The sequence below is a fragment of the Cricetulus griseus genome, chromosome 5 (assembly GCF_003668045.3).
Source record: "Cricetulus griseus strain 17A/GY chromosome 5, alternate assembly CriGri-PICRH-1.0, whole genome shotgun sequence".
Taxonomy (NCBI): domain Eukaryota; kingdom Metazoa; phylum Chordata; class Mammalia; order Rodentia; family Cricetidae; genus Cricetulus; species Cricetulus griseus.
The window spans coordinates 134144897-134171301 of record NC_048598.1 but is presented as its reverse complement, the minus strand read 5'-3'; the positions used below and the strand labels follow the sequence as shown (position 1 = coordinate 134171301).

The window sequence follows — 26405 nt, the reverse complement described above, 5'->3', positions numbered from 1 at the left end:
ACATTCTGAAGTATAACATAACGTCAAATTTTCATAAAATACAACTTGTGCAGAACATTCTAAGGTTTACCATAACTTTATTACAATTTAATATACATATTACACAAGATTAAAAATAAGAAATTTCATTTATTCTCCTGAGTCTCAAAAGCCCTGAAGTTTGCTGAAATAGAAAAATAAAGTTAAGCATTATTATTCATTTCTTAATACTTATAGTTATGTCTAAAACAGGTCCATCAATACATGCACATTGTTACAAATTCAAGAGGAAACACATATTATGTCTCCAACTTGTTCTCCTAAAGGGATACATCTTTATATAGGTAGGCTAATTAAAAAAAAAAAGGAAGACATGCTGCAAGTTCCAAGGCCAGCCTGGGCTACACAGGAAGTCCCAAGCCAGGTAAGACACAAGGAATGAAAGCTGAGTGTGATGTTACACACTTACAATTCCAACATTCCAGAAGCTGAGCTAGGACTACAAATTCGGCCAGCCTGTGCTACCCTCAAAAAAAACATGGGGTAGAGACATAGCTAATTGGTTAAACACTTCTAGTACGTATAACAGTATGAATTGGGGGGTGGGAGGAATATATGCTTTAAAAATATGTACTCAATGCTGAGATTAAAGGCGTGCACCACCACTGTCTGGTGAGACTCTGTCTTTTTAAAAAACAAAAAAAGTGGTTTGGGAGTTGGAGGGATGGCTTAGAACACTTGATGTTCTTGCAGTAGACCAGAGTTCAGTTCCCAGCACTCACTATCTGTAACTCCAGATCCAGGGGATCTGATGCCCTTTTTGTGCCCTTAGGAAAGTTGTTCTTTCCTAAGACCTTTCAACAATGTCACTACACATATCTAGCTTCTGTCTACTTTGCTGCCAGTTTGGTTTGTGTAGGCTTTGAGAAACAGCCATGTGGAGGACAGGGCTGACCTATGGGAAGAATAGGAAGCATCCGTAGGTGTGAACCTGTGTGGGAACTAGCCCAAGAAGCCACTGAAAAATTCCTTATCAACAGAAATAAACCAAGCAAGAACTTAGCATGACTACTGTTCAGTCTGAAGCATTACAGTAGGCCACTGCAGACATGCAAGGAAAATCAAAGCATACCTATCAAATATGACTTTCAGCAATAGAAAAGCAAGAGAAAGCAATGCTCACCTATCTTCCACTGTCTTACTGGAAGGGTAAAAAACTTTGAATGCAAATCCACTTCTTGGAAAAGAGCCCTTTGGAGACAAAAATGTCCATAAGTGACTATTTGACTTGTAAAAAAGAATCCCTATTTTTAGAATCACATTTCTTAGTCAGGATTTGAGATGACCAGATGGAACTATAAAAATAGAATAGATGTTAGCACAGTTTTTTTAGAGGTTACTATAAAATGTCACAATCTAATAGCCTTTTAAGTTGACCAGTTTTATTCTATCAAATGTCACTGGAAATGCTTTGGCATGGCTCCATTCAGCATGGAAACAAGTAATATTGTAAAATATTAAACATTCATAGAAGACAGACATTGTGTTCAAGGAATCTTCCCTACCTTTCCCCTCAGTGACAGTTGACAGGATTCCAGTGTGCCCCCAGCACCACTAAGCAGGAACTACAAACAACTGTCTAGGATTTTGTTTGTTTGGTTTTGTTTTTTGAGACAGGGTTTCTCTGTGGCTTTGGAGGCTGTCCTGGAACTAGCTCTAGACCAGGCTGGTCTCAAACTCACACAGATCCACCTGCCTCTGCCTCCCAAGTGTTGGGATTAAAGGCGTGCGCCACCAACGCCCGGCTGAAGTTCTGTTACCACAAAGGCCCAAGCTTTTCAGTCTGTCTGAAACCCTGATTCGATGCCTGGCCTACAGCAAGCACTTAGTACTATAAGTACCAAAATAAAGAAAAAAATGGGGCTGGAAAGACGGCTCAGCAGTTAAGCACATATACTGCCCTTTGAGAGGATCCAAGTTCAATTCCCAGCACCCACTTCAGATGGCTCACAACCATTTCCCCACTCAGGAGCATCCGACACCCCTGGTGTCTATGAGCACCTGCACACAAATGCACATAGCCACACAGACACATACATATAATTATCTTTTTTAAAAAAACAACTTTTTAAAAAAGATTTTATTTATTATGTATACAACATTCTGCTTCCATGTATATCTGCACAGCAGAAGAGGGCACCAGGTCTCATAACGGATGGTTGTGAGCCACCATGTGGTTGCTGGGAACTGAACTCAGGACCTCTGGAAGAGCAGTCAGTGCTCTTAACCTCTGAGCCATCTCTCCAGCCCCATAATTATCTTTTTTTAAGAAAGAAAAAAGTAATGAAGCAATATCAAAACCAAGTTTTGATCCTAACTAAAAGGTATAAATAATATTTTTTAAAAAAAGAGAAAGAGAGAATGGTGCTAGAGGAGGTTGCTCATACAGTTCAAGATCAGAGTGGGAAAACCCATTGGTAAGGTGTTTTTTAAAATAGCATCAACTAAGAAAATGTCCAAAGATGTAGCAACTAAAGAGAATATCCAATGAGGAAATAGCCTCATTGGATATTTAAATGTAATACACAGAGGAGCTGGAGAGATGGCACAGCTGTTAGGAGCACTGACTCTCATGCAGAGAAACTGGGTTCAATTCCCAGCAACCACAAGGCAGCTCACAATCATCATAACTCCAGTTCTAGGGAATCCAATGCCCTCTTTGGACATTCTCAGTCACCAGGCACACACACAGTACACACGCATACATAGAAGCAAAACATTTATACACATAAATCTAAAACAAGAAAAAGACTGAAAATCAGAAGACTGTGAAAATCAGACCACAAATTTTATGTAATGATGCCAGTGAGTTAACCTTTGAAAATCAGAAGACTGTGAAAATCAGACCACAAATTTTATGTAATGATGCCAGTGAGTTAACCTTGGAGAATGCTGATCCCTAGAGAGTGATTTGCAACCAGGGATTATTGTCCCTCAATAGACATTCAGCAAACATCTAGGGGTACTTATGATTGTCACAAGTGAAAGATGTAACCAGCATCGGGAGATACAAGTATACTGCTGAGCTTCCCACAGTGTACATGAAAGCCTCCTACAACCAAGAATTACTTGGTCCAAGATGCAAAAGTGCCAAGGTTGATGATAAGCCCTGTGTAGAGAAAGCCACACAAATGTACATTTGACAAAAGTAACCAATCCAGGTCATAATGCTTCTAGATGTGACCCAGATGAAACAAAAAATATTAAGATTTAAAATTCATAAGAATCAGTTGCCAGGCAGTGGTGGTACATGCCTTTAATCCTAGTACTGGGGAGGCACAGGCAGGTAGATCTCTGTGAGTTCAAGACCAGCCTAGTCTACAGAGTGAGTTCCAAGACACCCAGGGCTATTACACAGGGAAACCCTGTATGAAAAAAACAAAACAACGAAAAAAACTACAATACTTTATAGTTACATCACATACTGAGCATTTAAGAATCTTCTATGTATACCAAATTATATCAGTGTTTGACTATATATTTTGTCATGATGATTTTACTCTCTATATAAATTCATAGAATTGTGCTATAGGGTACAAAGAGGCTCAGTGGGTAAGGTACTTGCTGCTGAGTCTGACAACCTTGTTCCATTTTTGGGATCCACATGGTGGAAGGAGAGAACTGACTCTCACCATGGCATACACCCTGACACGCACGCGCACGCGCGTGTGCGCACACACACACACACACACACACACACACACACACACACACAGAGAGAGAGAGAGAGAAGTAATTTTTAAAATTAGAGAAAAGACAGAGAAATGTGCTGTACTCTAGAGCATCCACGGCATCCTTACAGGGTTTATGCAGAGGCACTCAGTGTTTGTCACGGTGAAAGGATCATACTTGTCTGCAATGACCAGCAGATCAGGCACAGGGTACACTCTCAAAGTGTAATCATACGTCCAGTGGACGGGGCACACATAGAGAGGCAGAGGAGTCAGATGTCCCTGAGATAAGACAGTCTTCACAAACTGCAGCAACACAAACAAAGCAAAACAGTTCATCAGTGAAAACAAGAATAGTAGTTTTAAATCAAGTATTGATTTCTGCGAAGACCTAGGATATTTACAAAATAAGGGATCCCTGAATCACAGAACACCAATGAACACTGCTCTTAGAATGAAATTATCACATAACCTAGGGGAAAACAATTTAAGTTTTCACTGAACACCATTTATCATAAAACCAACCCTCCCTTTAGTCATTTTGAATTAACCATACACATAATAAAGTTATTTCCTAATTCAGCTCATAAAGGACAAAAAAGGGGTGTGGTGATCTGTACTCCCACTCATTAGGAGGCTGAGTATTGCCATGAATTTGAGGCCAGCCTGTTCTACAACTGGAGACCTTGTCTCAAAAAAAATATAAGACCCATCTCTTAAAAAAAAAAAAAAAAGAAAAAGAAAAATCAGGGGCTGGAGAGATGGCTCAGTGGTTAACAGCAAACACATGGTGGCTCACAACCATCTATAATGAGATCTGATGCCCTCTTTGGTCAGGCAGACATACATGCAGGCAGACCACTGTATCTATAATAAATAAATAAATAAATAAATCTTAAAAAAAAAGTCCTGCTAATGTATAAGCCAAGAAAACATTTATTAAAAAGAAAAATCACAACTATAACAATTTTGCAGGTAGAATTGCTTAGTGGATACAAGGCTTGCCACCCACAATGCAAGCCTAGTGACCTGAGTTGAGTCCCCTGCCCATGGAAAGGCGGAAAGAGAACTGATGTCACAACGCTGCTCTCTGGGCTCCACACGAATGCCACGCATGGCATGTGCATACTCTTCTCCCCTACACCATATACACACAAAAGTACAAAGCAAAATGACATCCTCATAGTGGAAGGCATGGGTCAGCAGCTAGTCACCCTGCGATACACAGTAAGACTCTATCTTTAAAAAGCAAAAATAAATAAACAAATAAGCAGACCTTTTTATAACAAAGAATAAAAGTGATTTACTTCCATATCTCTCAATGACAGCTGTATATTTGGGAACTTTGAATTTATAAGATTACCACTGCATGTACTCCTGGTAGTGGACACACCATATGAAATATGTAATAAACATAAGAAATAAGAACATCTAATAAAAATAATACACATACTATGAAGTAAACCTAAGGGTTTCTTTTGGGGGGGACGGGGGTAGTTGAGACAGGGTTTCTCTGTGTAATGGACCTGATTGTCCTGGCTGTCCTGGAACTCACTCTGTAGACCAGGCTGGCCTTGAACTCACAGATCCTCCTGCCTCTGCCTTCTTAGTGCTGAAGAGATGGCTCAGTGGTTAAGCAATCATGAAGACCCAAGTTCACATCCCAGCACCCATGTCAGACTGCTTGCTAATACCTGTAATGCAGTTCCAAGGGACCCAATGCCCTCTTCTGGCTCTCACGGGCACTGGCACATATATGTGCATATTATACTCTCAAAGATACACACACATAAATGACAAAATTTAAAAATAAATCTTTTAAAACAGCCAAGGACTGGAGTACTGACTCAATGGCTAAGAGCACTGTGGCTCTTGCACAGGACCAGGGTTTGATTTCCAGCACCCACATAGAGGCTCACAATCCTCTGTAACTCCACACCCAAGGGATCCAATGCCCTCTCCATAGGTATCAGGCACAAACACAGCACACATACATACATGTAGGTAAAACACCCATATACACAAATTAATAAATAAATAAATAACAAAAGAGTTTATCAACGAAGACTACTTACATGAGTAGGAATATCCAAATTGCTACTAGGAAAACGCACACAGTTTCTACACATTTTATTCACTAAGTCTTCACGAAAGATAATAATTTCTTGTGTACAGTACTGAATTCTGAAATAAAGCAGTAGTTTGATATTTGACTTCCTCAGAAAAAAATAATTTTAGAAGTCTTTTAATATGAGTACCCCCCCATACTTCTCAATGGTCACCACAGCAGAAATTCAACCAGTCTATCTCATCAAGTCTCCAATTTAATTATTTAGAGTGCCCCCGCCCCCTGTGTGTGTATGTATGTGCACGCACTCTCGCACGCACAGAGCTATGGTTTGAACCAAGCCCTTTCCATTTCCCATGAAAGTACTCTACCACTGAGATACACTCCCAGCCTTTAAGCTCTTAATATATGCCCAACACAGTATCACAAAAGATAAGCGAACAGAACTGAAGAAAAAGATACCAATCTTATACAGTTTACATTCTCATGGGGGAAGAAGGCAGAGAAACTAAATAGACATGACAGTGATGTATGCTGGAGAGGAGAGAAAGGAGAAGAGGGATGACACTTGGAGGAGAGGGACAGGATTAAAGCTGGGAAGACTCATCAGGCAGAGTGACCTGAGACATCTGGAAGACAGACACTGCAGGCAGTGTGCCTTGCATGCTTGTGGTGCAGAGACCGGTGTGAAGGAAGTAACTGGAGAGGAAATCAAAGTGGAAACAGGGTACGTCACGCAGAGAGGACATGACTACCCCTGCAAAGATATGGGCTGTTTCTATCTTTCAAGACAGGAGGGCAACATGACAGGGCCTCTTGTAAGAACAGACTACACAGGGGAAGGAGTAGAAGCCAGGCACCAGTTCAGAGGCTATTGATCCAGACTAGAGAAGATGCCGGGTCATAGAGGCCAGAGGTGACCCTTGAAGTTGACAGGGCTACTTCAAAAACTGTGTAAGAGAAACCTCTACGGTTATGGGCTGAGCAATTGGAAAATCAAGAGTACCCCAAAATGAGACAGGGAAGGCCCCAGAGCAGGTGAGAGGTGAAAGCTTGGGGCAAGATCATAGTTGTCATTTATCTACCAGACACCCAGAAAGAGATGACAGTGGATATCTGGATCCACAAGGATGGGATTCATGAGAAAGCTAGGAATACTTTGCCAACACAGAGACCATAAATTCACTATTAGTTAAGTATCTGAATATAGTTAAAGTATCTTTTCAAACCTTGAGGAATCTGAAATCAAATTTTCTCTTTAGATTTACTCAAATTTCAGAAGTAAATTAGAAAAAAATAATTTTTAAATGAAATGAAAGAAGTTTAACATGGAATGCTAGTTTTACCTGCAAGGATTAGTCGTGAAAACTGAAAACGGTACCCTCTGTCTGAATTCCTGCGTGATGCTCTCAGCAAGCGGTGGCCTATAAAAACAACGTGATATAGGGCATGCTTATAAATGTTACACAATTCTCTTGACTGCCAAAAAAAGAAAGAAAAATGTGAACCAAGATTACCTTGGTAAGATGGAACCAAACCCAGGGTCCTCTGGACCAGGTACAAATACAAAACGGCTACTGCAAGAAAATCCAATATCAGTCATTAGAAATCAGTGTGACACTGCCAGGAGTCAAAATTAAGTCATTGCCTTCAACTGAATCACAGACTAAATAGTCAAGGCTAGCCTTGAATCTGCAATCCTCTTGCCTCAGTTTCCCCAGTCCTGGGGTGCCATTGTGCCTACCTACTTCTAAAACTCTCCAATCCAAAACTATATATTAATAGTGTGGTAAACAAGTGTTCTACATTTGCACTGTGGCTAGTGTGGCTGATGGGCTGAATCTCACTTACGTGTCTGTGTGCACATGCACATGTATGTATGTATGGGTCTGAGTCTTCTATGGCATACACATGGAATTCAGGGGACATCTTGTGGGAGTTGGTTTTCTTCTTTATGGGTCTCAGGAACCAAACTCATTTACTAGGCTTAGCAAGCCACTCTACCCACCAAGCCATCTTGCTAGCCCACATTAATTTACCTTTACAGAGGCACATGAGGCCAAGGACAATCATACTGAAGGTCCATCTCAAGGCAAGTATGTCACCAAAAGCTACAGATAAACTTGCCACTAAGTTTTGTTTCACTATAAATCCAGAGAGTAGTGTAACACACAAGATGATGTGAGAATTTTATACTGGGATCTTTTACCATTCTCAACTTTTTCTTTCTACAGGCAATTTCTTTAGAATAATTGATATAAATAAACCTCATGATTCATTAAATAAAAAAGAAAACTATTTTGGATTAAAAACAAAAAAAGGTGGCCAAAGAGAACTTTACCTTTGGTGGATACTTGGATATTCACATATTATGTCTGCCAAAGACTTTAGGGAGTCTAAAAAAATTTAAAGATATTTAATTTAATTTGTATATATCCATAATGTTACAACTGATTAAATATAAACCTATATATCTTTAATAAAATTAAAATATTATACATAATTTATCAACATAGTTTATATAAATATAGAAGAAACACTTAATTTTTTTTTGGTTTTTCAAGACAGGTTTCTCTGTGTAGCCTTGGCTGTCCTGGAACTCATTCTATAGACCATGCTGGCCTCAAACCCATAGAGATGACCCTGCCTCTGCCTCCTAAGTGCTGGGATTAAAGGTGAGCACCACTATCCAGCTTAGAAACACTCTTTTTTTTGTTTGTTTGGGGTTTTTTTTGTTGTTTTTTTTCGAGACAGGGTTTCTCTGTGGCTTTGGAGGCTGTCCTGGAACTAGCTCTTATAGACCAGGCTAGTCTCGCACTCACAGAGATCCGCCTGCCTCTGCCTCCCGAGTGCTGGGATTAAAGGCGTGCGCCACCACCGCCCGGCTAGAAACACTCTTTTAAACAAGATCCTTAATACCTTTTAAAGCCTGGACTTGATTTTTTCCATATGGTGCAGATGAAAAATTACCACACAGAATAAAGCAGGTTGGAGGTGCTGGTGAATAACCTAGAGAATAAAAGAACACAGCTTTTCAAGGCTGAGAATTTTGTTTTATTTATTTCATTATTTCTGAGCAGATTCTCACTATATAGCCCTGGAATTCACAAGAGATCTACCTGCCTCTGCCTTCTAAGTGATGGGATTAAAGGTGTGTGTCACCACATCTGGCTGGCTTTAACAGTGAAAGACAGTTTTTTATTCGTTTGTTTTCTTTTGAAAACAAGCTTGCCTATGTTACCTACCCAGACTGATTTCTAGTTATGGCTCAACTCCCCCCCCCCCCCTTAGGCCCATGTAACAGGCCCACAGATGCACTCTACCACAACAGCATGGCAAACATTTAGTTTCAGGACACAATCCCTCAGAACAGTTTGAGAGAGAATAATACAGAAATAATACGTACCAGAAAACATTATGTGAAGCTTCTCCAACACTTGCACTTGGTCCAACCACACATCAGATACAAACACAAACATGGCGTCCTTGTTCTCATCTTCCAGCTGTCTCAATTTTGCAGAAGTCTTCACGGATGCATTAGAAGGCCCTCCAAAAAAATTAATATTTCCATAGTACGCCCTATATAATTATAACACAATTATCTCCTATACCATGTCAGTTCACTGAGAAAATAAAAATGTGCCAGATACAACAATCGTGCAACACAGTATTGCAGGGGTGAAGTATGTTGCCGGCAAATTATTTAAAACACACACATACTGCCGGGAGTTGGTGGCTCACGCCTTTAAACCCAGCACTCGGGAGGCAGAGGCAGGCGGATCTCTGTGAGTTCGAGACCAGCCTGGTCTACAAGAGCTAGTTCCAGGACAGACTCCAAAAAGCCACAGAGAAACACTGTCTCAAAAAACAAAACAAAACAAAACAAAACAAAACACACACACACACACACACACACACACACACACACACACACACACACGAAAACAAGCTATAAAGGGATATCCAGTATATATGCTTCAAAAGCTGTCCTCAGCTGTGATTACCCACAAGAGACTGTCAAGAGACCCTCAACAAGGCTGGGCCTACCGGCAGTCTTCACAGGAGGAGATGAGGCCAATAACTAGAACCTCACTGAGAGTCCAGACACTCTGCTCACGGCTATACATAATCCTGTTGCAGTTACATAGTCTTGGGAGGTGCTAGCACATATGGGAGATGTAAAGTTAACTGGGGATAGTGGAGAGAACAGACTCCATCTAGATCATGGGGAAGTCGTCATCCATGCTGGGATGAGACTTTTCAATAGGTCACCCATGATCCTGTAAGCTCAGTAAAGTCATTGTTTTACCTGCTAGATGTGTGTACAGCTGCTACTTTGGTCTGCCACTGCTGCCCTTCCAGGTCTCCTCAGGAAAGGTTAAAGCAACAGTACACTTCCATGCCAAGGGAGCAATTTAAGTCTTCCCTCAGTTGCTCACCTAGTGGGCCCCAGGTGAGAGCTCCCTGCACTACCCTTTCATATGAAACAAGAGGGCGCTGTTACCTTCTACCTGGCTTCCCAAATGCTCTGTGCACCACTGAGTCACACTCTGCACATTGACAGAGATTTGGACTAGAGAATGAGAATTATTTATATAGATGATTTATACATATATAACATGAAATATAGGCTCATTAAATTCATTTTTCTTTTTATGTCTTTATATTCTATTTTTTCTTTATTTCATTTTAAAATTTTTATTTATGAGTATTTGTGTGTGAGAGAGAGAGAGAAAGAAAGAAAGGGAAGGAGAAAGAGAGAGAGAGGGAGAGAGAGAAAATGTATGCCACAGGAGTATACCTGTGGAGACCAAAAGAGGGCATCGGATCTCCTAGAGATTTCCATTGCTTTTTCCATTTCAACACAAAGTCTGACACCTTGTAATGACTGGCATAAACTGTGTTACATTCACTGTTGCCAGTATACAAATTCCTGTGGTGTAGAAATCAAACATTTTAATACCTTGTGGTACTAGAGGGCTCAGTGGGTGGAAACCCAAAGGCATTGACATGAAACACTTGATCTTCAAACCAACCTAAAAAAGAAAATTGGTATCAAATCACTTTTATCTGTTCAGTTACACTATTTTAAAAGACAAATCCATGTCATATAAAGCAATGAATTGAACTATAGAAGTTACCAATCTTACTGAGATATCCAACTCCAGAGTCAGGGACAGTACAAATTTCACAAGGAAAACTACATTAAGCAAGCATACCCCATCCCAATAGATTCATCTTTTAGGGTAGGATGGGGTGGGGTGCTGGGAGAGTCACAGCACACATTGGAGCACAGAGAGAGCAGCCATAAAGATGAGAAATGATTCAGTGTGTGACTCTCTATGAAGTCTAAAGGAGTTTTCAGTTTTACAATCGGCGACTCACGCACCGCAGCGTGCACATCGGTGGTCTTCAGTATACACGGGCTGTGCAGCTTTCTCCACTGTCTAATCTCAAGGCATTTTCCACAGCCTTCAAAGCTTTCTAATAGCCTGCTTCTTAAAAGTCACCTGCCCATAATAATAAGGCCACACGCTAATCGTGAATGTCCTCTGGAATTATGCCATAAGGTGTCTTCCCCAAGCAGGAAGAGTTTTACTATCCAGCAAGGACATGACAAGGGTACACGCACTTACCTTCAGCCAGGACAAAGCACGCCTCAGTGTATAAGCCGCTGTGGAACTGGTGCAGAACAGCTGAGGAAGAGTTCAAGACTGCGCTCGAAACAGTAGTAACACCAGCATACAGCCTGAGACCCATGGCTCAGTTAGCTTTGCTTGTGTTATGGGGAAGGTGGGGGGGCTTGTTTGTTGCAGGGGAAGGTTGAAACATGTAGCCTAAGATTACAAGTGAGCACCCATGCCTGGCCCTAAGAGTTTTAAATAATAAACTGCAGGTTCATTTACCTGATGGACTCACTGGCAAGACCAAGTTCAACACTCAGCACCCACGATGTAGGAGAGAAGAAACCCCTGCAAGTTGTCCTGTGATGTCCATATACACTATACATGGATACACATTACACATACACCAAAGATAATTTTAAATTAAAAAAAAAGCAATAATAGCCGGGCATTGGTGGCACATGCCTTTAATCCCAGCACTTGGGAGGCAGAGGCAGGCGGATCTCTGTGAGTTCGAGGCCAGCCTGGTCTCCAGAGCAAGTGCCAGGATAGGCTCCAAAGCTACACAGATAAACCCTGTCTCGAAAAAAAACCAAAAAAAAACAAAAAAACAAAAAAAGCAATAATAAACTGAAAACTTCATAATAACGTATAGGTCATTCTTGGCATGTTACAAATTTCTTCAGGGATTTCTCCAGATTCCCCAATAAGAAAGATTCGGTCTCTAAGAGTATGTCTGTATCCCATGTTACCACTACATAGAAGTTATACTGGAAACCCAATGAGACAAGTTTAAGAATGATGTAAAAGGAATTTCCCCAGTTCATGTAACTTAATAATTTTATTTACTTATCTATTTATTATGATTATAGTGTTATGTAGGTGCTCTCCCAAGGAGATAAATCCTTAGGCCTGTAGCAGATTTTGCTTTTTAAATTTTCAAAAATTTATTAATTTATTCTGTTTTATGTGTGTGGGTGTTTTGCCTGCCTGCATGTCTATACATCATATGCATGTCTGTACCTGAAGAGACCAGAAGAGGGCAGAAGATCCCCTGGAACTGGAGTTATAGAGGCTGTGAGCTGCCATGGAATTTAACTCAGATTTTACAGCAGTAGATGCTCTTAACTGTTGAGCCACCTCTTTAGCCCCTAGTTGTTTTTTTTTTTTTTTTTTTTAAACAGGGTCTCACTATGTAGCCCTAGCTGGCCTGGAGCTCATTATGTGGACAAGGCTGACCTTGTCCACAGAGATTGGCCTGCCTCTGTCTCTAAAGAACTGGGATTCAAGGCATGCGCCACCACACCTGGCTCAGAATTTCTGTTTTGGTTTTTCAGGACAGGGTTTCTCTGTCTAACAGTCCTGGTGGTCCTGGAACTCACTCTGTACAACAGGCTGGCCTCAAATTCACAGAGATCTGCCTGCCTCTGCCTCCCAAGTGCTGGAATTAAAGGTGTGTGCCATCAAATCCAGTCAGGATTTTCTTTTCTTTAAGGATATAGCTTTACTAAGATCCAGCTGTACTGTTCCAGTAGGATCTTCCAGGAAAAACTTCCCCTAAAACAGAATTAAATGAAATACACTCACATTTGTATAAAAATCAAATACTAGTACAAATAATTAAAACATTACCTAGTGTGACAACAGGACACAACAGAGAGAAGTGGATCTGTAGGTATGAGTAATACCTAGTCCTCACTTCTATGTTCGTTTCTTGGCAACCTCAGACTAACCACTTACCGAAGACTCACAAGTACTAAGAACGACTGTTGCAGACCACAGGGTGACAACAAAGGCCCTGGTTGGTTGCCATTAGGCCTCACCAGATGCCTTCAGCTAAGAGAATGACCAGCACCTTCAGGGCACCAGGATGTGGTCAGCAACTTGCTCATTCAGAAAGCCAGAGTCAGTTCAAGGAGAGGTCAGGTGGATTCTACCCTGAGGCCATGCAAATTGAACACCTGGTCAGTGTTTTCCCACTAAAGATGACACAGAGCGAACAGGTGAAGAGGTCAGCTCCTAAACTTTCTGTGCAGAATGTGTTCCTGTGTTTCTTATGACAATGCACTGCCAAAACCAACTCAAGTCCAAAACTAAAAGGAAGCAAGTCAGTATAACTTACCTCTTTCAACTGGGTTATCATTCCAAGGACAATCACATCACCAACTTTGGCTGTACTGCCCAATAAAGTTTCTATCGTTTTAAGCTAAAATAAAACAGAGTCAATCCATAATGATTAAAAGAATGCTGTGTCTGAGGCCAGCCTGAACCTCACAGTAAGTTCCAGCCCAGCCCAGTCTACAAACACGCAATCTTAAAGCAAAACACACACACACAAAGAAAAGGAGAAATGTAATTCATTTAGATGTTTACCAATGACTAAAGCTTCAAGACATGCTATCGTGGATAGTAAATATTTATTGTTTTTGTTTTATTGTGTTTTCCTGTTGTTTTGGTTTTTTTGAGACAGTGTTTCTTTGTGTAGCCCTGGCTGTCCTGGAACTCACTCTGTAGACCAGGCTGGCCTCAAACTCAGAGATCTGCCTGCCTCTGCCTTCCAAGTGCTGGGATAAAAGGCATGTGTCATCACCACCTGGCTAACAATGTTTTGTTGTTATATAGCCCTAGCTGACTTGATACTCCTTGTATAGAACAAGCTGGTCTTGAACTGGCAGGAAGCACTCCTCCTGCCCCAGCCTCCCAAGTGCTGGAATCATAAGCATATACCATATTATTTTGTACTGGGGCAGGGGGCATCCACCCACATCAAGTATGTGGAGGTCAGAGAACAACTCAAGGGAAGGAATCCATTCTCTCCTTCACCACAAGGCACCTAGCCCAGGTCATCAGGCTTGACAGCAAGGACCTTTACCTGCTGAGCCATCTTGACAGCCTTATTTGCATTTTTCAATTATTTTTTTCATGCTTACATACATTTGTGTGAAGCAAGACAGTACAAAGACATGACAAAATACTGTTTTTAGAAGCAAACCCAGGGCTCTAAATATGCTAGGCAAGTGTTCTATCACTCAGGTCCACCCACCCCCCACCCCCCGCCCTCCAAATATGTATGAAACACACTATTTTTGTAGTTTATAAAAGGAATTTCCGCCGGGCTTCTATAAATAGTCTATTTGGGTTCTGCTTGCTCTGAAGTAGGAAACAAACTGTTGCAGACACAGAACTGAATAGGATGATTGAAAAGAGCGCTACATTAGTTAGCCATGTAAGTCTCAACTCATTTGACAATGAGGAGAGGAAGCATTGCTTCTGGGCTGCAGACAGGCAAGCCAACATCAGAAACCTAACACACGGGGCACGAGAAATGTGAGTCGAGTCAATTTCCAAGATGACACAAATTACACTGTAATACAGTTAAGTGCAGAAACTGTCAAATACTATAAGTGTTTTCTCTTTGTAGCTTTGAAGCCTATCCTGGCACTCACTCTGGAGAGCAGGCTGGCCTCAAACTCACAGAGATCCGCCTGCCTCTGCCTCCCGAGTGCTGGGATTAAAGGCGTGCACCACCAACTCCTGGCTAGTTTTTGTTTTTGTTTTTGTTTTGAAACAGAGTCTCATGCAGCCCAGGTCAGTTCAAACTCACCACAGAGCTGAGGATGGGCTTGAATTCCTCACTCTCCTGCCTCCAACCAAGTACAAAGATCACAGGCCTGTACCACCACACTCTCAAACATTAGCTTAATACCATCCAGTATTACTGTTTGAGTCTCTAGCAGACTCCTCTACCAAGGCAGAGAATCTAATGAACACTGATAGGGCTGGGCGTCTTCAAAATCCATTTAGATGGGCAAGGCCCATCCCTAAGCAGGGTCCTGAGCACTAGAGGAAGAGAGAGCCACAGACTGACAGTGGCCAGGCCATGCATACTGCTGAAACAAAAATGACAGAGTGGTTGGGGAATCATCTTCCAAACCATAAAAATGGAAGGTGCACATAGGCCATTCTCCTCCATTCTAGTCACAACTTCGGGGCCATCTGTGTTCTCACGCTCATCCTTCATTGTTTCTTCAGCAGACTGAGGGGGTGGGAGGGGGGTACTGAAACCAATGTTCCTTTGATACATTAAGTATTCCTTACAATGGCTACAGCACATTTTAGTCTAGCAAGTCTGTGGTGATCAGGAGAAGGATGGGCAGCAATCAAAGTTTTGACTGGGGGTAATGAAAAGCCAGAGAGAGCCGGTGCAGGGCCCGGGAGGACTAGTGCTGCTCTGGGGGCCGGAGACTATGTGGATGTTTCCCTGGAACCAGCCTGCTCCAAAGATGAAGTCACTTCTAATGGAGAGATACAGAGTCCACAGCAGTAGGCACAGCCCTTAGCAGCAACAGTCATGCAGCCATGCCTACAAGCCGGTATAACAGGTACACGAGTTTATTTTCATTTAAAATTCAATGAATTAACCAGGCATGGTGGTTCATGCCTTCAACCCCAGCATTGGGAGGCAAATGTACGTGTGTCTGGGGCCAGACTGTCTACATAGCAAGTGTCAAGCCAGTAGGGGAACATAGTGAAACCTTGTCTCAATGAATTAAAAGTAGCTAGCTAGGCAGGATGACCCACTGGGGAAAAGCACTTGTCACCACCAAGCCTAAAGACCTGAGTTCAGTGCCCAGGTTACATATGGTAGAACAAAGAACCAACTCCTGCAAGTTGTCCTGACTTCCACATGTATCACAGCAAGGAGCACACACAGAAATACATGTATAAAAAAGCAGCAACAATATTACACTTGTATTGATTTATACAACCCCTAAATAATTAAGACAATGCTCAAACCTGGAATTTGCTTCCGCTTTCCTCGGGGTGTGAGCCTATCACCGGGGGAGTAAATAACTCATGTCTGTGTGTCCTCTGTGAAAAAGAGAGATCCTTATGAATTATTGAACTAGACATTTAAAACAAAGATTCATTAATACACTGAAGACAAACACTGTCCCTAAGCTGTCACTGTGGCTGCTTATTCTAACATATTTGAATGCCTGTATTAATTAAACAGCATGCAAATACCTAGCAATTCCCCCACTGCAAACCCAAGGCCTTGTACCAGGTAGGTTACTCTACCACTGAGCCAAATCCCCATCTAAGACACAAAGTATTTAAGAACCTTAGCTTGGAAGCTAGTAAGAGAGAGAGAAGGCACCTGTGGTGGCTTGAAAGCAAATGGCCCCCAAAGAGAATGGCACTACTGGGAGGTGTGGCTCTGTTGGAGTGGGTGTGGCCTTGTTGGAGAAAGTGTGTCACTGTGGAGGCAGGTTTAGAGATCTCATATAAGCTGAAGCCATGCTCAATGTCTCAGACCACTTCCTGTTGCTTGTGAGTTGAGATGTAAGAACTCTCAACTACCTCTCCAGTACCATGTCTGCCTGCATGCTGCCTTGCTTCCCTCCATGGCGATAATGGACTAAGCTCTGGAACTGTAAATGAGCCACCACAATTAAATGTTTTCCTTTGTAAGAGTTGCCATGGTCATGGTGTCTCTTCATAGCCACAGAAACCCTAAGACACCACACCACACAGCACAGTACTGTAAGGCCTGGCTGTACACTAGGCCAAGGAGATCATTTAACAAGACCCAAGTGAGAGAATATGGAGGGAAGAAAAGGAGCGTGAGACAAGACACTTCAGCCCAAGAAACTGGAGTATGCAGGGGAGGAATGTAGTAGCATCTCGCCTTGCCAGTAAATTTGTGTTAGAAGCCACGCCCCCAAGGCTACGGGGAAGCTCTGTATTAGTTAATTCTGTCATCCATTGCTGCAACCCAATGTCCGGCAAAAGGAAGCTTAAATGGGGAAGGATTTTACTTAAACCACAGTCCACACTACCCATGAAGAGGTGCAGGGGAAATAAATACCAGGCTCAGCTGCTCAGCTTGCTTCCTTGTTTTCCCTTGTACTTGGTCCGGTTTATGGAGCTGCCCATACTGGAACTGCCCTCCCAAACTTCACCTGATAGTATTCTCAAGATGTCTTGATCCAGTCAGGTTTACAATCACGACACCACAAAAGCACCCAACCTTGTCAGAATTAACTAGACAGAGCTTAGTGTGAGTGCACACACGTGCACCATTAGATGAGGTACAGCAACTATTTAGGGAACTGGCCCTCGGCTCCCATCAGTTCATGCACACTTTGGGCAGGCTGCTGCCCTTGCCCCTTCTGAAGATAAACAGCACAGGCCTAAAAGATGGAAGCAGAGACATGGCCTGAAAGAATGAACAAGTGCATGAAGCTGGGCTGGTAAGAGACCCATTCAAGACTTTGCTAGGACTGCAGGAAAAGAGGGCTCTTTCTGAAAGTTGCTATGGCTACTAGTGGCCATTTTTGTTATTCTATAGGAGAAAATATTTGAAAACATAATCTTTTCTTGCAAAAAGGGTGCACTAGGACCTAAACCTGGCAACACACCAGGGCCAACATGGCACTCATCTTTTGTCCCTAGTGCAGGTGGTGACAAGGTCTAATAAAAGAGTAATTTTTTTTAAAAAAGCTGAGATACAAAAAAGACAGATACCTCCTGATGTTGGATGAGCACCTGGACCCAGCCAGGCATGCAACCACAGACCTCTAGTCTTCCTGTAATACAGGCCAAACTAATATAGTCCTTCTCTGGTTTTTGTCAGTTTGAGCTTTTCACAATCTTAAAAGATGGCTTAAGGAACAGTTGGGGATGTGGCTCAGCTGGTACAATGCTTGCTTGGCATGCACACAGCTCTCGGTTCATCCCTAGCACCATAGAAAAGCTGGCCACACCCCCAGAACCCAGCACTCTTGAGTCAGAAGCAAGAGGATCAAAAATTCAAGGTTACCCTACACAGTGAGTTTGGAGGGAGCCTGAGAAACATGAGACCCTCTCTGAGAAAGCAGAATAAGGGCAAAATCAAATTTATTTCCAGGAAAATAAATACAATGAAAATATGAACAGACTTCAGTTCATCTCTTCTACAGGGCTAAGTGACAACACTGTACACTGAAATATATGAGGAAGACCTGGGAATGGTTGTACATGCCTCTAATGTCAATACGCAAATGACTGAGGCAGGAAGATCTTGGGTTAGTTTGAGGTCAACCAAAGCTACACACACCTTAAGACCATCTTACTTACACAGCAAAACCATATCCCAGACATACAAACAAGACGGAGATTGATAGGTGTTAACATCTCGGTAAAAAGCGGGCATTGGTGGCTCATGCCTTTAATCCCAGCACTCGGGAGGCAGAGGCAGGCAGATCTCTGTGAATTCAAGGCCAGCCTGGTCTACAGAGTGAGTTCCAGCACAGCCAGAGCTACACAGAGAAACCTTGTCTCAGAAAAGAGGAATCTGTGGTATGGGAAGGGGGTGAATGCAAGGCAAGGCCAATTCATGTTACACAGAAGACATAATGCTCAATGGGTTTGAATAACGAGCAAACTGCATCCAACTGGAGGTCAAGAAAGGCTTCAAATGGCAAGATATTTCATGTTCATGGGCTGGCAGAATTCATATTGCAAAAATGGCTGTATAACCAAAAACAATCTATAGATTCAATATAATCCCCATCAAAATTCCAATGGCATTCTGCATAGAAACAGAAAAAAAAAAAAATAAGACCTACAATTCTAGTTCTGAATAGCAAAAGCAATCCTGAGCAAGAACAATACTGAAGGTATCATAATAACCGAGTTCACACAGTACCAAAGCCTATATAGCATCGGGACAAAAACAGACATGCCAATCAATGCAACAGAATCTGGGACCCAGAAATAAATCCATGCACCTACAGACACCTAATTTTCAAGAGGTGCCAGAAACACACCTTGGAGAAGCCTCTGTGACAAATGGTGCTGGAAACTGGGTATCCACATGGAGAATGAAACCCATTCATCTCTCTCATCCTGTACAAAAGTCAGTTCACCATGGATCAAAGACCTTAATCTGAGAGCCAAGCCTTTGAAACAACTAGGGAAACAGGAAAAAAACACTTCTAACATAGACAGAGGCAACAACTTTCTGAACTGAATAGGACACCAATAGCTCAGGTTATAATAACCAGATCTAAGAAATGGGACTGCATCAAAATAAAAGGTTTTGGCGAGGGCTGGGAGATGGTCCAGTGAGTAAGCAGCTGCAGAAGCAAGGGGACCTGAGTTCAGATCCCCAGTACCCACCTGAAAAGCTCGGAGGGCTGTGCACACCTCTAACCCAATGCTGGGGAAGTGAGGAAAATGGAGAAAGGGACACTACTGGGACATGCTGGACACCACCCCAGCTGAAAAGCAGCAAGCTCCAGGTTCATTGAGAGACACTGAGCAGAGAATAAGATGGAGTGACAGAGGAGGACACGACACTCAATGTTCTCCTCTGGGCTCTGTACTTAAGTGTATGGGTACACACCCTACACATGTCCACACACATATACAACACGCACTGATGGGCCATGTCCTTCTGCAGTTTATGCAGACTCTGTGTAAGGATTCAGGCATTATGCTGGCCTGCCCCTGTCACCTGGCAGAATGCACTCGGGCAGTACCCTGGTCAGCCCAGGGTTCCATTGCTACATAGTCTGCACACAGGTGGTGCAAAGGACCCTTTAAAAGAAAGACCTCTGCCCACTTATTACTCCCCCTTCCCCGGAGCAGACAGGACTTTTCCTGTCTCCCTCTTCTCTTCTGTCCCCTCTGTGTCTCCATGTCTCTTTACCATATTTTCTTACCTCCCCCTCAATACAACTTCCAATGTGAGTCACGTCAACAGGTCTGTTTCCCCATCCGCCCATCATCCTGACTAGGGACCGAGATCCTTGAGGTCCCAGAGAGGGACCGGGTACCCTGTGGTCCCACCCCAAGCCACATCATTCCTAACACTTTGAACTTGTAATCCTCCTGCTTCAGCTTCCCATGTAGCTGGGACTGCAGGCAACTAACTCACTTCCACACTACCCTTGCTTGCTTGCTGTTTCCTGTATAAAGTCCATTTCCCTTGCTGTGTCCTTGTTCACAGTGTTAACATATGTGTCCACAGGACCATATGAAATGCCACAGTGTCCATGAAGCCCTCCCTGGTTCTTCTAGTGAATACACTACATATCTTTTATGGCACATAATAAAGTTCTACTTTGCTTGAAGAAAGAGAATATAGTGGGCTTCAGACAAATTAGACAGGCTGGGTCTGAATCCTATCCCAATCTACACGTGACCTTTGGCAAAGTTATGAAACCTCTGTAGCCTGCAGCTTCCTCATTTGTAAAAGAGGAATAATGCTAGAATTCACGAATCTATTTTTGTTGGTGGACATTTTAAATGAGGAAAATAATGCATGCTAAACACTAAACAATGCCTGACATCTAAATATCCGGTATTAAGTGCTGGCCACTCTCTTTAACCTCATTATTAAAGGGAAATATAATCATATCTCTCTGTTTTCTCAATAGGGTGTCAATCACAAAGCCCACTAACAGTCAACAGAATGACCTTTTTCGTCTTTTGTTTTTTTGGACAGAGTCCTACTATAAAGCCCCATTGGTCTGGAAATCACCGCATACACCAGGCTGGCCTCAAACTTGCTGCAATCTTCCCGCCTCTGCAATCTCAAGTACTAGAATTATGGACATGAAACACCAGACCCAGCCTTGAATGACTAACTTTAATCTACAACATTGCATCCTTTAAATATCCTTGAGATTTCCCGAAGATCTTTTTCTCCCCAATATACTGGTGTTCCCCAACCCCAACTTACCTGGTGTAAAATTGTATATCGTTCACGATACAGTTCAGCTTTATCTCTTGCTGTTCCAAATAAGGTTGGTGCAGCATGATTAGTCATTGATAGACTAGAAGAAAAGAAATGTCATTTAAAGTGTGTGTGTACACACACACACACATATATATACAAACACATATATATGCAATATATGTAATATCAGTATAAAAGTCATCCAAAATTAAACATAAAACCATATACTTTGTGAAAAAATATACAATTGAAATTAATCAACAAATAGAAAGATGGGCCCAGTAGATAAGAACACTTGCTGCTCTTGCAGAGGTCCTAAGTTCAATTCCCAGTACCCATATGGAACCTAAAAACTAACTACAGCTCCAAGAGATCCACTGCCTTCTTCTGAACTCCATGGACACCAGGCACACATGTGGTACACACTCATACATTCAGGCAAAACACTCACACGTGTTAAATAAGCAAATCTTAAAAAAATTTAAATCAACAAACTATACGTGGTATACTTACGGAAGAAATTTTTTTCTTTCTGAGTTGTATACAAAATGTGGAATATCAAAAGCTCCAATGATATTGAAAATATGCTCTCTGAAAAACAACCCATAAAACATAGATATTAAAATGCAAGTATTACAGATCAACACTAATAAATTCACATAATAACTTTTTGCATATAATACTCTGCACATTTTCTTCAAGCCATGTGCCAATCTTATAGTGTCACAAATAAGAGGATAAAGTTTTTCATTTGTACATTCTACTTCCAAGAGATACAAAGGTCACAGGTGTGATGGTGCCCCCTCCCCATAATCCTCACACTAGGAAGGCCAGCAGTGAGACCTGCCTCAAACAAACCACCAAGCAGAGAGTTAAACTTCTGGTGTTCAACACTTCTGATGTTCAATTTAATTCATTCACAGCACACCGACTATTAAATAGATTGGGAACACACCATGTCGGTAATAAACAAATACTATACACTCACAAGAAGAAAACAGTAAAGACAAATCATTTAGTAATCAAATTTATAATGTAGGCTATCACTTAAAATGAAACAAATAATGACGGCTTCTACTGTAGATCTATTGATCACTAATTATTTTCCCATGAAAAGAAGCTCTTGGTAACCCTCCCACAGGAAAATTTTACCCACATACATAGTCTCATCAACCGACTGACTGCACTCCTGGACTGCCGCTTCCACTACAGATCGTTCGATCATATTTGATGACACTGAAAAAGAAGTTCGAAGTCAAAATTTAAAACAGGGATAAAGACTCAGGTGTGGCAGCACCCACATAGAAGTCTGGCACTTGGAAACTGGAAGCAAGAGCAGGAGTTAAGACGACTATCCTGGGCTACATGAGACCCTGGACAAAGCAGTACACAGCAGTAATCAAAATGCTTTAGAGGCTGACATGCACAAAAAAAAAAAAAAAAAAAAAAAAAAAATCCTTCAATATACCCATTTCTTATTAATGGTAGAGCAACTTTGAGCATCAGTCCAAGAACACAGCTAAAACAGTTTAGAAGGCAACACAAACTCAGGTCTGATCAAAAAGTGATCACACTGTTTCCAAGAAAAATACCATATGCCATTAGAAACTAATATATAATGATTAACAAAAATCACAATTTCTGCCGGGCGGTGGTGGCATACGCTTTTAGTCCCAGCACTCGGGAGGCAGAGGCAGGCGGATCTCTGTGAGCTCAAGGCCAGGCTACAGAGCGAGTGAGTTCCAGGACAGGCTCCAAAGCAATACAGAGAAACCCTGTCTCGAAAAAAACAAAAAACAAATACAAAATCCTGATTTTCTAAATTTTTTATTGTATAAGAGTGTCCTAAAGGAAAAGTGTGGTAGTTTGAATATAACTGGCCCCCATAATCTCATAAGGAGTGGCACTATTAGGAGGTGTGGCTTTGCTGGGGGAAGTATGTCACTATGGAGGCAGGCTTTGAGGTTTCCTATGCTCAGAATACCACCCAGTGAGTCAGACAACTTCCTGTTGCCTGCAAGATGTAGGACTCTCAGCTATTCCTCCAGCACCATGTCTGCCTACATTCCATCATGTTCTACCATGATGCTAACGAACTGAACCCCTGAAACTGTAAGTGAGCCACCTCAATTAAATGTTTTCCTCCTAAGAGTTGCGCGGACATGGTATCTCTTCACGGCATTAGAAACCTTAACTAACACATAGAGTGTGTTTAAAATCTTGCCTTTAGACTTTGAGGAGCCCCCATCGAGGGCCCTACCCTGCCTGAGAAGTGGTGGGTGGATGGGGTAGGGGGTAGGTCAGGGGTGGGGGGAGGGGAGGGAGAAGGGATTGACATGTGAAACAAGCTTGTTACTAATTTGAACTAATGAAAAAAAAAATCTTGCCTTTAGAAGTGAAAAAGAACAAATTCTCTCTTGTATCATAGATCACATCACCCCCTACATCACTGAAGATGTGATGTAGAAAGAGATGAGAGGGGGCTGGGTGTTGGTGGCTCACACCTTTAATCCCAGCACTCGGGAGGCAGAGGCAGGCAGATATCTGTGAGTTCGAGGCCAGCCTGGTCTCCAGAGCAAGTGCCAGGATAGGCTCCAAAGCTACACAGAGAAACCTGGGGGGGGGGTGCTAAAATTCCTATCCTGTGGGCAGTAGAAACACTGGAGCATCTCTCCTTTTTAGGCTGGTGCCTGTGGTACCAGATAAGTATTTAACCAATAGTCACAGGTGTGCAGAGAGAAATAAGTGACCATTAAGGATTAGATCAGGGTCATCCACATGATCCAGTAGATAAAAGCACTTGCCTCAGAACTTGGATGACAGGAGTTTGATCCTTAGAACCACATGGTGGAAGGAGAGAACCCACTCCAAAGTTGTCCTCTGACCTCCACATGTGTACTGTGGTGGCATAGGTGTACAACCACACATGCAAAATAATAGTAATAATATAGTTATTTAAAGGACAAGATCAAATCCTAGTTATATATAGAAAAGAGGGTATGGTAATTCCACCTCCTCAGGGGAATTAGAAACTACAAAAGGGCCCTTGAGGAATAGAATATCCTGAGGTCACAACTTAACTAACTTTTTAGGAAAAGATACTATGACGTGTATATCTCAGAACTTTGGAATATCTTAATGAATGGAGCCTCTGTTTCCATTTAAATCTAAATCCAAGGCCACAAAGCAATAGCAATTTAAGCATCATCAGAAATGTTACTTACAGGGCTGCTTTTCAACTGCATCGATGATCTTTTCTAGGGTCTCTTCAAGCTCTAATTCAGTGACAGACGTTAGAGCTTCAGTGAGATACTTCGTGGCTTCACTAGTGAGAAAAAGAAAAGAAGAGGACAAGAATTTCTCAACATTCAGAAAGTGCCCACTCATTCCTCCCTTCAAGTGGTTCTCATCTTGCCTACAGTTTCTGAACAAAACTATCCTTCTAGCCCTGGCTAAGAAAACTGTTTCTGTTGTTTTGTTTTTGAGACAGGGTTTCTCTGTGTAGCACTGGCTATGCTGGAACCTATGTAAACTAGGTTGGCCTTGAACTCACAGAGACCCACCTACCTCTGCCAAGCAAGGATTACAGGCATGTGCCAGCAAATCCAGCTAATAAAATCGGTTTTGGTGGTGGTGGTGGTGGCAGCAAACTTTTATTTAAATCTTATAGAACTTGAGCTTTATAAAAAAAAAAAAACAACTGAAAACTCAGTTCTCCCTCTAAAGCCTAAAGTATCAAAGCTTGAAACAGTTAATTCAAGAATAAGCAAACAATTAAAACAAAGAAATCCCTGCAAGCAGACCATGCTAAAATTTCAAATGAGCTGGAACCCTGGACATCTGAGATGACCCTATCTTAACTGGAGTGTATGAGACCCAAAGATGAAAGCCCAACTCAAGTTGTTTCTGTATTACTGGCTCACAGAAAATGTAGGCTACAACATGAGGGCACTTTTAGTCTCTAAATCACAGTGCAGTCTGTTACACGGCAATAACACTATCTTCCCGCAGTAAAGCTCCATGGTGTTTCATTCTTCTCGTGGTGCTTTAAAACGAAAAGATTTTAATGTATGTCTCACTGAATCAATCAATGAGCGTCCATCAGCTTAATATTAGTTCATTTTTAGTGAAAGAAGAGCTAAGTGATCAATTACTCCTCTTTTCAAATGTCAGAGATTAACCGAACTAAATCCATCACTTTCTCCTAGGGTTAACGCTTGGACACTAATAGGCAAAACGTAAAGTTAAAAGTTCCGTAAACCTCACGGTTACGAAAACAAACAAAAAATTGCAAGTAGAAGATCATTCAAACTGACTCATAAAGGTATACTGAGCTCAGCAGGTACTTAAAACGTATAGTGTATTATAAAATGCAAACACAATGTAATAATCGAGCTTTTGGAGGTGTTCTTCTATGGGACTAAAAAGACACTATAGCCAGGAAAACTGCCTTTTGGGCAAGTTGTAAACTTGGAAATCTACACACACACACACACCAAAAATAAATAAATAAATAAAATCCACACGTTTAAAATCTATCCAGTTTTTTAATTATCCAGGCAATAAAGCGAATCTCAAAAGGAGATGGGTGGGAGGTTCAGTCTGTAACATAAATCGCCACCAGTCACTCAGACGGATTTACCCAGGTCTCCTTGTAACCTGCAGAAGTAATACTGTAACGATTTGCATTCCACAGAGGCCCGGACCTCTGCTGATTTGAGGTCTTCTAGCCTCGCATCTTCCGGGCTCAGTTGGGCCCCGGCGGCGCAGCTCCACCCAGCCTGGAAGTAACATTTGCACCCGGCGCGAGGGTCGCCGACACCCGGGGAGGCTCTGCAGCCTCAAATGCGACAGAACGACATCTCTTCTTACAACAGAATGTTCTAAGGGTCTCTGCACGCCCGGGGCCCTGCTACGGGACAGGCTGCCCCGCGACTCACCCCCTGAGCAGCAAGCCGCGCAGCTTGAAAGCCGAGACAGCACGGCTCCGCAGCCGCTCCGGCGCCATGTTCGCGATTTGGCGCCACCGCGGGGCCCCGCCCCTCTTAGACTAGACACGCCTCTTGTCCTGCCCTCGTCGGCGCGCCCCGCCCCCAAATCCTTGGACCGGTGAATTGGGTTTTTGTGCCTTCATGTTGCAAGGGTCCCGGTTAATCTCCGGTCCTAATCCTGGGGTAGAAACCTACCGGCGCTCCCTCCATGCCTGGGAAGTGAAGCAAGAATGATCTAAGTGGGAACAAGCTTCCTTTATCCCACTTGGAAAGAGCATTTTT

At 42.3% G+C, this 26405-nt stretch overlaps 1 protein-coding gene across 2 annotated transcripts; it reads right to left on the bottom strand.

The window, feature by feature from the left end:
- Positions 1–60: 60 nt before the first annotated feature.
- Pole2 (DNA polymerase epsilon 2, accessory subunit) lies at positions 61–26162 on the bottom strand. Of its 2 annotated transcripts, none has more exons than XM_027418148.2 (19): positions 26073–26162; positions 24357–24457; positions 22293–22368; positions 21646–21723; positions 21136–21229; positions 16200–16274; positions 13525–13608; positions 12903–12959; positions 11415–11463; positions 10742–10814; positions 9185–9357; positions 8698–8787; positions 8120–8174; positions 7296–7355; positions 7125–7202; positions 5786–5894; positions 3840–4016; positions 1163–1230; positions 61–163 (listed from the first exon to the last, which is right to left on the bottom strand). In XM_027418148.2, exons 1-19 carry the CDS (start codon positions 26138–26140, stop codon positions 145–147), a joined length of 1584 nt encoding a protein of 527 aa, XP_027273949.1. In that variant the 5' UTR covers positions 26141–26162; the 3' UTR covers positions 61–144. The 2 variants fall into 2 exon arrangements, with proteins under 2 accessions (XP_027273949.1, XP_027273948.1); XM_027418147.1 differs by lacking the exon at positions 26073–26162 and adding an exon at positions 25775–26066.
- Positions 26163–26405: the final 243 nt, after the last annotated feature.